Here is a 12,782-nt window from a genome sequence, read left to right as displayed (position 1 = left end):
AAGGCTGGAGAAAAATAATCTATGTTAGAACTAATTTTAAAAGTTGTAACACTTATATTAGTATCAATATATTTCAGAGTAAAGAATATCAACATTGATAAAAAGAGCATTATATAGTGATAAAGGCATAGAGTGCATAGCAATTTTATATTTTAATTTTTTTTAAGATTTTATTTGACAGAGAGAGATCACAAGTAGGCAGAGAGGCAGGCAGAGAGAAATGGGGGGAGAAGCAGGCTCCCCGCTGAGCAGAGAGCCTAATGCAGGGCTTGATCCCAGGACCCTGAGATCATGACTTGAGCCGAAGGCAGAAGCTTAACCCACTGAGCCACCCAGGCACCCAGCAATTTTTAAATATTGGCACACCACCACAAACAACAAAAAAATAGAGCATTGAAAAACATAAAGCAAAACCTGATAAAGATGCATGAAGAATTGACAAATCTACAATTATTGGCAAAGATTTCAACATTTCTCTCTCAATATATAAGTGATAGAACAAGTAGGAAAAAAAATCAATAAGAATATGGAACATGAAAAAATTAGCAACCAAGTTGACCCAGTTGACACTTTAGAAGACTCTGCCCAACAACGGCAGAATATACAGCCTTTTTAAGGCAGAATATTTATCAAGATAAACAATTTTCTTTCAAACAAATCTTAGTAAGTTTAAAAGGATTTAAATTCTACAACACTTGCAGATAATTGAAGAGAAGAAAATGCTTCCTAACTCATTCTCTGAAGCAAACATTACCCTAACACAACAACAACAAAGTAAGAAACTATAAAATGTCCCTTCTGAACACTGGTGCAAAAATTCTTCACAAAATATTAGTAAGTAAAACCTAACAATATATAAAAAAATACAAAGTATCATGTTCAAAGTTTGTTTAATTCAATGTAATTTAGCACATTAACAGACTAAAAATGAAAATCATAAGATCAAAGACATAGGAAAAGCATTTGGCAAATCCTAATATCCATTCCTGATTCAAAAACAAACAAAAACTCTTAGTAAACTAGCAATAGATGTTTCCTCAATCTGGCAAAGAGGCTCTGAAAATTCTACAGTCCACATTCATAACTGAGGGGAGATAAAAAATGCTTTGCTACTAAGAAAAGAAAAAAGGCAAGGACATCCTTTTTAAAAAAGATTTATTTATTTATTTGAGAGAGAGAGAGTTTTCAGTGGGGAGGGGCAGAAGGAGAGGGAGAGAGAAACCCAAGCAGACTCCACACATGTTGTGGAGCCCAACATGGGGCTTGATCCCACAACCCTGAGATCATAACCTGAGCCTGAACCAAGAGTCAGACACTTAACTGACTGTAACACCCAGGCTCCCTAGAAAAGAAGACAAGTCTACCTTGAAGTAAATGTGAAATAAAAGTATCCAGGTTGGAAAGGATGAAATATCACTGAGTTTATTCACAGAAGATAGCATTATGTACACAGTTTTATGAAATCTATTTAAAAAACCCAACTAGAAATAATAAATTAGCTTAGTGAATCAATTTATAAAAATATATGGCATTTCTAAATCCTGGCAACTACTAATCAGAAAATGAAGGTAAAAAACAAGACCACTTACAATAACATAAAAAAATGAAATACAGTAATATCAAAAATATGATACACTTAGGGATAAATGTGTTTAAAGATGAATAAGACTGTACATTGAAAACTCTATAACATTGCTCAGGGAAATTAAAGAATACCTAAATAAATAGAGAGATACAATGTGTTCATAGATCAGGAGACTCAAAATTTTTAAGATGTCAATTCTTCCTAAGTTGATTTATCTGTTATGACTAGAGTTCATTGGGTTCCTGTCCTAGTCTCAAAACATTTTCCTTCTGGTACACAGCTTATTTTAATTGTCTAAGGTGATGAAAGTCCCTAAACTCCATCAAGAAGTGTTAAGGAAGGAAGGAAACTGGTCTGGAAGGCCAGCATCTAACAGATACAGAATTGTTTGAGGAATTAAGGTCTTTCTTCAAACCAGAAGCCAATTTCATGGCAGTCATTTTAAGATAAATCAAACTTTCTTTGTTCAAAAACATCTCTTCTTCCCTAAGCGTTTCCACCAAAAATTTCCCCCACTCTCTATCAAGATGACTTGAAGTTTGAAAGTCACTGCACAAAATATAAGGTATGTCATTTTCATGCTTTATTTTAAAATTTATTCATAGGCCAAAATAATAGAACTTGGAGTAGATGTGTATTTGTAATTTCTTTGTGTAGAAGCACTGTAAGAGACCACTATTCTTGAAATTAGAACAAACATAGTATCTGACTTTCTGAGAAGTCCAAACACATTTGCCTTAAAAAAAAAAGAAAGACAATGTGTCAAGAAAGAAAGGTATGCTAAATAAAAAAGGACAGAATGAAGCAATTAGAATAAATAAGGAAAAATAATGGCTATGCTGGCTATTACACATGGATGCAAAAGCACATAAATTTTCTTGGAATGGAGGAGGACGCTACGTGACATTTCTGGTATTTTGGTAATCTTCACTGCATACTTTGTACAGAATGATATCCACAAAGGCATAGCGTCTGACTCAGTGGCCCAGCCGTAGATGTGCTGCTGCGGGGAGGTCAGAGGCTACGCTCAGCTCAGGAGGTGTGCAGAACTACAGCTGTCAGGATTCATCAACAACCCTGTATACAAGGCTCCAGGGAGCACTGGCAACGCGGGGGTGGGGTTGTGGGGAGGGTTTTGAACTATTTGAAAATCCCTGAAGTGAAAACTAATGATGAGAGTCATTTAATGGAGTGAGAGGCTCATTCGATACCAACATGCCACATTATTTCAAAGAGTTATTGAACTTGGTTTGTAGTATTGTATACAGTGCCTAATTTTCCCGTATTTTTTGTGTGTGTGCTGAATTGTATAAATGGAGACTGATTTTAAAAGCTACATACTTTTTTCACTGTTTTACCTCCAAGGTTCTCTCTCAATCAAGAACCAATTGGGTAAAAATGGAAAGATTCTCTGGAAATCTCCCTTAGGTGTTATAAGCTAGGAGTAACTTTTCTATCTTAAATCTAAGGTTTCAATGAGATCCTGGCCAAGGGTCTTCTGAAGAAGGAGTTTGACCAAGGCTGTGATTATATGAGTGCAATTACTTCTGGGTGACATCATAAGGAATAAAAATGATACATTAATAAGAATGCAATCTAATATTGAGCTTGTATTATGGCCAGTTACTGCTCTAAGTGTTCTCTGTGTATTAGCTCCTTTAATCCTTATAACTCTATGAAAATATCTTTCTGCCTCCAGAGGCCCATTTTCAGATGAGGAAAGTGCAGCATACAGAGGTTAACTAACATATCTGAGGATGAGATGGGTGAGTGGTAGAACAGGAATTCAGTCCTGCCAGTCACCCTCTAGATCCTCTGATCATAAACACTGCTTTAGACAGGCAATGGTTTTGGTCTCTGTTTGAGCTAGGCTGATGTGTTCTGTTCTGTGGTTATAGGTTACATTCATTCTTTGTGCCATGAATTAATTAATATACTGACTCTTCTGGGTATAAGATGTGAGCTATAGGCTCTCTTTCCCTTGCACTTAACATGGAGTCCTGCAGAAGAGTCAGGCTAATGGCAAGGAGGATCTAAGCACAGCTGGGGCTTAGACACACCTTCCTCCTAAGACTGCTTGGACCCCAGAGAGAAGCAGAGAGCATCCAAAGTCCTGTAAGCTCTTGCAGTGGTGGATCAATAGGGCTGTGGTTGCGATGAAGAGATGCTGATTTCAGGGATGATGTGAGTCGCATGAGTAGATCCTCAAATCAGAAGTGAATGATGAAACCAATGGGAATTGTACACTTCAGAGGACTGTATCTCTCAGTGGAAGCCAGTCTAAATGCAGAGACTAGATGCATCTTAGCTGCCCAGTTAGAGTTTCATATGTACAGTCTATAAAACTTAGATAAAACCCTACACTGAAGGAAATAAGAGAGAGGCTCTAAAAAACAAAAACTAAGTTGACTAAGTTAAACTCTGAAATCAGTTAAAACACTGAAGTGGAGAATTTGGCTTGGATTTAATTAGATGAAGTGTTGTGCTGCCAAGAAAAATGGGGACCTGAGAGCGAAATTAGAATATTATACTTTTCATATCTAAAATTTCTTTTTTTTAAATATTTTATTTATTTATTTGACAGACAGAGATCACAAGTAGAGAGGCAGGTAGAGAGAGAGAAGGAAGCAGGCTCCCTGCTGAGCAGAGAGCCCGATTGCAATGTGGGGCTCTATCCCAGGACCCTGGGATCACGACCTGAGCCGAAGGGAGAAGCTTTAACCCACTGAGCCACTCAGGTGCCCCTAAAATTTCTATTCGATACTTTTTCAGATCTATCGGGTCACTTTTCATAGTCTCTCATTCCTTATTATATTTAATTTCTATTGTTGTCAAAACATAAAAATTTAGTGCTTAAAACAGCAGTCATTATTATTTAAAAATTCTGTAGATGAACAGACCTGTCCAAAACAAGTCTCATAGGACCAAGATCAAGGTATCTGGCAGGCTGCGTTCCTGACTGGAGGCTCTTAAGGAGAATCTACTTCTAGGCTTCCCATGTGGTTGGCAGACTTCAGTTCCAGGTACCTGCTGGACTGAGGCCTCTGTTTTCTTGTTGGGTTTCAATCAGGGGTCATTCTCAGCTTCTAGAGACTTTCCGCATTCCCTGGCTTAAAACTCCTTTTGTCTTCAAAACCACCAATAATGAGTTCAGTCCTTCTCATGCTTTAAAACTCTCTGATTTCCATTGATCTATGTGTCTGTTTTTGTGCCAGTACCATGCTGTCTTGATGATGACAGCTTTGTAATAGAGCTTGAAGTCCGGAATTGTGATGCCACCAACGTTGGCTTTCTTTTTCAATATCCCTTTGGCTATTCGAGGTCTTTTCTGGTTCCATGTAAATTTTAGAATTATTTGTTCCATTTCTTTGAAAAAGACGGATGGTACTTTGATAGGAATTGCATTAAATGTGTAGATTGCTTTAGGTAGCATAGACATTTTCACAATATTTATTCTTCCAATCCAGGAGCATGGAACATTTTTCCATTTCTTTGTGTCTTCCTCAATTTCTTTCATGAGTACTTTATAGTTTTCTGAGTATAGATTCTGTGCCTCTTTGGTTAGGTTTATTCCTAGGTATCTTATGGTTTTGAGTGCAATTGTAAATGGGATTGACTCCTTAATTTCTCTTTCTTCTGCCTTGCTGTTAAGATCAAAAGCTTTTGCACAGCAAAGGAAACAGTTAACAAAATCAAAAGACAACTGACAGAATGGGAGAAGATATTTGCAAACGACATATCAGATAAAGGACTAGTGTCCAGAATCTATAAAGAACTTAGCAAACTCAACACCCAAAGAACAAATAATCCAATCAAGAAATGGGCAGAAGACATGAACAGACATTTCTGCAAAGAAGACATCCAGATGGCGAACAGACACATGAAAAAGTGCTCCATATCACTCGGCATCAGGGAAATACAAATCAAAACCACAATGAGATATCACCTCACACCAGTCAGAATGGCTAAAATCAACAAGTCAGGAAATGACAGATGCTGGCGAGGATGCGGAGAAAGGGGAACCCTCCTACACTGTTGGTGGGAATGCAAGCTGGTGCAGCCACTCTGGAAAACAGCATGGAGGTTCCTCAAAATGTTGAAAATAGAACTGCCCTATGACCCAGCAATTGCACTATTGGGTATTTACCCTAAAGATACAAATGTAGTGATCCAAAGGGACACATGCACCCGAATGTTTATAGCAGCAATGTCCACAATAGCCAAACTATGGAAAGAACCTAGATGTCCATCAACAGATGAATGGATCAAGAAGATGTGGTATATATACACAATGGAATACTATACAGCCATCAAAAGAAATGAAATCTTGCCATTTGCAACAACATGGATGGAACTAGAGCGTATCATGCTTAGCGAAATAAGTCAAGCAGAGAAAGACAACTATCATATGATCTCCCTGATATGAGGAAGTGGTGATGCAACATGGAGGCTTAAGTGGGTAGAAGAAGAATAAATGAAACAAGATGGGATTGGGAGGGAGACAAACCATAAGTGACTCTTAATCTCACAAAACAAACTGAGGGTTGCTGGGGGGAGGGGGTTTGGGAGAAGGGGGTGGGATTATGGACATTGGGGAGGGTATGTGATTTGGTGAGTGCTGTGAAGTGTGTAAACCTGGTGATTCACAGACCTGTACCCCTGGGGATAAAAATATATGTTTATAAAAAATAAAAAATTAAAAAAAAAAAAAACTCTCTGATTTCCCATTGCCTCATCTTACCCACTTGACTCTTCCACCTTCCTCTTTTGGCTTTTAAAGGCTCATAAGGATCACATTAGCACCACCTGGATAATCCAGCATAATCTGCATATTTTTAGGCTAGCTGACTAATAGTCTTAATTATATCTGCAAAATTCCCTCACAGCAGTACCTAGATTAGTGTTTGAATAATCAGGAGACAGAAATTGTAGGGAGACATTTTTAGAATTTTGCCTACCACTATTATTGTATTTCCAATACCCTCTTTTATATTTTCAAACACACTTCCTCATTTTATAGTCTGTATTTGACAATTAGAATATCTGTTGTCTATACTTTGGATTGTCTCTTTTGTATATGTGGCTCTTGAACAGTATATTTTATGTCTTGGCAGACTTCACAAATTTTGATTACCATTTCTCATGGAGATTTAACTTTAGTAATTCTTCGAGCCCCAGGTTGAAGAAGGTGTTCCTTCTTTTGCCAGGTACTTAGGCACATTACCAACCCAGGATTGTTTTAAAGTTTGAGATTAAGGTTTTTTATCCCCCCACATACACTGGTATTCAGACTTTAGGCCCATAACCCGCACAATTACGAATTCTCAAGGGAGATTTTACCCTTCTACCCAATGCATAGACCAAAACATTAAGGTCCTCTTGATGTTTCCCTTTGTAGCATGGGACTTTTTTCTCCTGGTTCACATTTTCTCAGAGAATAGTCCTTTGAGATCCTCATAATATGTAGTTTTCCACACAACCCACAACTTGCTTGGGTCCTTGTTTTGTCTTCCATCCCTTGTTCCGTGGGCCTATTGAAAGAAAATTTTGAGATCTCTAGGGATTAGAAGTTGCCACTGCTAATCCTTGTCTAAGTGTCTGAATTCTTGCTGGTGCCCCATCATCTTTTTCTTTTGAAGACTTACATTATTTTCTTGCTGACACAGGAATGTATGTCATACAATATTTTTTATCATTTAGCTTTAAGATTTACTCCCCCCAAAACTGCCTCTAGTATCTATACAAGCATACTATAAGTAAGAAAATCCCCTTTATTTCTTTATTAAATGCTATATCTTTTTTTCTAGGCAAATGAAGATCCCCGTATTTGAAAAAAAACCCTTTAATTTCTGCTTTAGTTATATGCTATTTTACCATTTACCCTTGGGCTATTCTGGTCTTCACTTCTACAATGGGGTCCTGTGGTTTTGATATCTGCATTCCAAAACTTGCCTAGTAAATTTTTACTTTGATTAAATTGCTTCATTTCTGAGTAACATGGCTAATGGTGTCCTACAGTAATAGTTTCAACTTTTCCTTTTCAGATAATGTCAGAGTACTAAAACTAATCCAGTTTGTTTGGGTTTATTTTTTTGTTATTAGTACAACCATCCCCCTCCTAAAAGTAAACAAAAACAAAAACAAAAACATTTAATTTGCTAAAATCCACATAGTCAAGCAAAGACAGTCATTCATTAACTAAATCAAATAAAACTTTGAACAAAAGAATCACAAAGGTCCTTACCAAAATATTTAGCCATGACAGAGATAGAATAATACATCTAATAATAAATCTTTAAAATATAATATCATGTAGTACACATGTGAAGAAATAGTTAAGGCATTGGGATATTGTTTTATTAATTTAAAATAGGATTTTAATAGGGTTAATGAGTAGGGTTATGTAATAGGGTTATTTAATAGGGTTAATTAGTACCATTGGCTAAAAGTGTACTTCCCAACCTCTCAGGCTGAAAAGAAGAACAAAGCCTTGGGTAAGGCTTACTTGGGTAAGGTGGACAGAGTGCAGTCACTTGAAAAGAAGGAAGTCTGAATTCTAGAGATGCTGACATGTTCAGAGGCAGTTGAGGGGAGTGAAGGATACACATAAGCCAGTGGAGTCTTCTAAGCACTTGCATGAACAGACAGTAAATAGGCACTTAGTGAAATTGCTACTATTATCTAGAAAGATCCAATCCTAAGTAAGATACTGGGATATAAAGTGACAAAGATTTCTAGTTAACCTGTAAGTAAGGATCAGGATAATAACAAAAACACTATCTGCCACAGAGCGGGAGGACAGAGATTTGTTTGATCATCTGTTCAGATTCCCTTTTGGAAACTTTCAAAGACAATATATAACTTTCAAACTAAAATAGTTTGAGAACTTTGATGTAAATAGGGCAAATGTGAAATGGATGACTTAAGTCATTTTTGATAAAGCAACTAAACAGAAAGATGTAGCAAGAGAATGATATGGCTCACTTAAACAAATTTTGACTAAGTATTATTTTTCCTGTACTGACAGCTGTTGGAAGTAATTCATTAAAATGATTTAAGTTGAAATGCTTATATTATTTTCTTGAGAGCAAAACTTACTCATTCTAATTTGGAAAGTCATTTCATTTTTCATAATTAAAATGTATTCATCACATAATATAATTCAGCAGTGATAAATTGAATGACGGAAAAAAGCCAAAAAGAAACACTATTGATCATAAGTAAATGTGCAACATATGATAAGGAAAGAAACAAGCAAACAGAGGGAACTTAGAAGATATACATAAAGAAGCACTGTATTCTAAGGTTTAAATGGACAACTTTTTAAAAAATGATAAAATTTGCACTAATTAATAAACAAATAATGGACAATCTATCATATAGTTTTTTAAAGAAATGTCTTCCTTTTTAAGAAACTTTTTACTATATTTTATTTTTAAGAACAACTTTATAAATACTGTCCTTTGCAAAAAAACCCAAACCAGGCCTGATTATTTCTGCAAAGTTTAAAAATACCAAAGGTATTTTCTTGTTCTGTCTTCCTTTTTATTTTTAGTGTGAGAATTGTTATGTTTTAACTTCTCCTTCTTTTCCTGACTGCACATGCAATATTTTGTTTTTGATTGTCATTTTTCTCCCTGTAAGTCTGATTTTGGAATGTCAATAGACCTCATTCCTCTTCACATCCTGAGTATTAGGAGACTAGTCTCTTCCCACTTTTGTTTGAATGTTCACATCTCTTTTCCTTTCCTTTTTGTTTGCCCATGAATAATTTATTTTTTCTTTTGTAAATTTTTATTCTTATTTTCTATCTGCTATTTCACCTCAATGTTGGTAATAATGGAGTTACATGACTTTTCTTGTCTCTATACATAGTGATAATTTATTTAAATTCCTGAATCCCCTCTTTTTACATATGACACTATGTATTTCTATTTTTTTAATTTTTTAAAATTTATTTATTTTTTTATTTTTTGAGGGAGGGGCAGCAGTAAAGGGAGAGGGAGAGAGTATCTTAAGGAAGCTCCAGGCCCAGCATGGAGCCTGCCCTGGGGCTCGATCTCACGTCTCTGAGACTATGACGTGAGTTGAAATTGAGTTAGATGCTTAACTGAATGAGTCACTCGGATGCCCTTGACTTTATATATTTCTGAAGTAAGATAAATACTTAAGCAAAACTGTTATACATATACATAAACGTGTTAATTGTTTTATAGTGTTTAGCTTTCTTTTATAACTATACTGTGTTAACGGTGCAAATCATAACAAGCATTATTCACAGCTCTACAAAATGCATTTCTTAGTGCACTGAGATATTAAAGATGTGAATTATATTAATCTAACATAGGGCCAAGTAGAAATTAATCCTTATCCTTGAGTTTTTTATTGTTTAGTGGATTCAACTATAATTTTGAAACTACTAATTCAATTTCAATTTTCATACTATATGCATACATCAAGAATAATCTGGTACTTTTTAAAATGAGAGAATGCATATTTCAATCAGATTAAACCTTTTTCTGCACCACCAGCTGGCCATAGTTTTGGGTTTTTCAACAAATTCCCTTCAACAACACTACAGAAATGATTTATCCAAGTACCTAATTAATCGGTATATTTTATTTCCTAGTTCTATGGGAAGTTTCTAAAATAATAAATTGATGTTTGAAATGCTACACTAAACCCAAACTGTAAAATGAAGCAAATCACCTAATCTCTTTGAAGATCGTCTAATAGATTATTCTTATGTTGAAGCAGAATGCATATGGTCCATGAGCAAAATCTCAGCTGTGGGCTTCTTAGTAAAGGCATGTAGATGCTCTTTGGTTGCATCTCAAAGGGATTGTGAACTCTGGGTTATGACATCAGGTTTTGGTTGTTTCCTGGAACTACAGCAGTGATGTAACAACAAAAATAGATGTGTCATCAATTTTCCAGTGCCAAGTCTGCAGTGGATTCTCAATGGTTCTCAAAACTCACCATACGACAGTCAGTCATGGGATTCATGCTTGTCATGGCATAGTCTCATTACTGACTGGTGGAGGAGCCCAGGAAGGATAAGTAGAGAGGTCAAACATAGCCCCAATCCAGGTGGACATGCCCAGCATCACCACAGCAACACCCACAATGTTAACACCAAGTCCAGCTTTAACCTTGAACAGGAAAAAAGCATAAATGTCAGTTTTCTGAAGAGAAAACCTAAAGGAGAATCAGAATACTACAGGAGAAAGTACAAGTCAGATTTATATGCATTATAAATGATGAGTATAAATTGTCATTTCATGAACAATGAGTTCTTCCATTCATGTCAAAAGAGACTCTGGGGCACCTGGGTGGCTCAGTGGGTTAAAGCCTCTGCCTTCTGCTCAGGTCATGATCCCAGGGTCCTGGGATTGAGCCCTGCATCGGGCTCTCTGCTCAGTGGGGAGCCTGCTTCCCCCTCTCTCTCTGCCTGCCTCTCTGCCTACTTGTGATCTCTGTCAAATAAATAAATAAAATCTTAAAAAAAAAAAAAAAGAGAGAGAGAGAGACTCTGTCCCCAACTAAATGACATTTAGTTGGAGATTCTAGGAGGCTTCTCTTAGGAATATAATGGAGTCATTATGATATTAAAAAAAAAAAATCCCTTTAAAAATTTGTCATTTCATGTTAAATCAGAATATGAGTTTTGAGGTCTTGTATTTCAGTGGATAAGGTTCAGGTCACTATATGACAACTGGATCCTTCATATTCACTCAATACTATTATTAGTTTAGCCTTCAGTATTCTCTTACTGAGATTTAATAAAATGCTGCTTCTATTCATCTTCCTTAGAGTTCTCATTTTTCTGGTTCTTATATCATCATCCTGGCATCCACTAAAAATTTCAAATTTGCTTTCTATCCATTAAAACAGAGGTCGGCAAACTACTGCTCATGACCTGTGTTGGTAAATAAAGTTTTATGCCACCACACCCATGGTGATTCCATATTGTTGTTGGCTATATTCATGATACAACAGCAGAACTGAGTTGTTGTGACAGACAGCATATGGCCTAGAATGTCAAATATTTATTATCTCTTTACAGAGAGATAATTCTCTGTATTAAAACATGGAGCCCCGGGCGCCTGGGTGGCTCAGTGGGTTAAGCCGCTGCCTTCGGCTCAGGTCATGATCTCAGGGTCCTGGGATCGAGTCCCGCATCGGGCTCTCTGCTCAGCAGGGAGCCTGCTTCCTCCTCTCTCTCTGCCTTCCTCTCTGCCTACTTGTGATCTCTCTCTGTCGAATAAATAAATAAAATCTTTAAAAAAAAAAAATAAATAAATAAAAATAAAACATGGAGCCCCAAAGCAAAAGGGGATACTAGCAATGATTATCACAGAGGCCCCTTTACTATCCATGTAAGCCACTCATTTATTCCAGAATCCTGGCTCTATTTTTTTAAATTCACATATACTGGACACTGGTTATATTATCTTATGCACAATTTTTTTTCAAAAGGATATTATGTAACTTCTGCATAGAGACCTTTCCAGAGTTTTTACATTGCAGGGGGTTAGGGACAGCATTGTGTGTGGAAGGAGAGAACTGGGACTTACTTGGAACTGCATTTGCATGTAAACTCACTGAATTTACTTCGTTATATTCTTGTTTGGTTTGGAAGTTGGTAATCAAGATTGGTGGTAGACTAGAATATTCTCAAGCTAGTCCTGGACTACCACTACTTTTGTATTGGCAAAAATGCCTATGTTTTATCACTTAAATGTCCCATTATTTAGGTGCCACTATTAGAATCAAAACAAGAAAGATGACCTTTCATTGGCAGGTACTGAGTCCAGTGTATTGTTTGAAGCAAGTATTGGTTGCAAAATATTTGTGACAGAAAACCAAAGTGTGTGATTGCTGAATTTTTTGAATCCTATTTCTTCCTTTTGCCTATGTCAAACTGGATCCTGGTCTTGACATGTAAGTTTCAAGCCATTGTGCTAAACATATTCTATGCTCTTTTCATTTTTTTAGGACATTACTGATGCATTCAGTATCGCTATATTTGTGACTGCAAATTCAAATGGCAAGTTTGCTTCTGGTTATCATTCTTAAAAACGATTCTGTGACCAATCATGTACTCACCTTTAGAAGCAGAACTCAAGCCAGGCTTCTCCTGGCAGCTGATTAGTGTGTAAAAGGGTTGGTAATCCAAGACATCACAAATAAAAAT

The 12,782-nt window shown here is 36.4% G+C and overlaps 1 protein-coding gene across 3 annotated transcripts in view; it reads right to left on the bottom strand.

Annotated features, from left to right (window-relative positions):
- SLC13A1 (solute carrier family 13 member 1) overlaps positions 1-12,782 on the bottom strand; it is a 119,975-nt gene that overhangs the window by 21,183 nt on the left and 86,010 nt on the right. For 2 of the 3 annotated variants that reach the window (XR_009403761.1, XM_059396488.1), the window contains exon 15: positions 10,565-10,737. Coding sequence is in view for 2 of the 3 variants with exons in the window: in XM_059396488.1 (XP_059252471.1) it covers positions 10,597-10,737 (141 nt within the window). In the remaining variant the exon portion in view is untranslated. Of the gene's footprint in view, positions 1-6,304; positions 7,117-10,564; positions 10,738-12,782 lie in introns of those variants that run through there. The other variant, XM_059396489.1, reaches the window with a different exon arrangement.

The sequence above is a fragment of the Mustela nigripes genome, chromosome 4, assembly GCF_022355385.1.
Source record: "Mustela nigripes isolate SB6536 chromosome 4, MUSNIG.SB6536, whole genome shotgun sequence".
NCBI lineage: Eukaryota > Metazoa > Chordata > Mammalia > Carnivora > Mustelidae > Mustela > Mustela nigripes.
The sequence above is the reverse complement of the archived record's forward strand: the minus strand, read 5'-3'. Positions and strand labels throughout refer to the sequence as shown.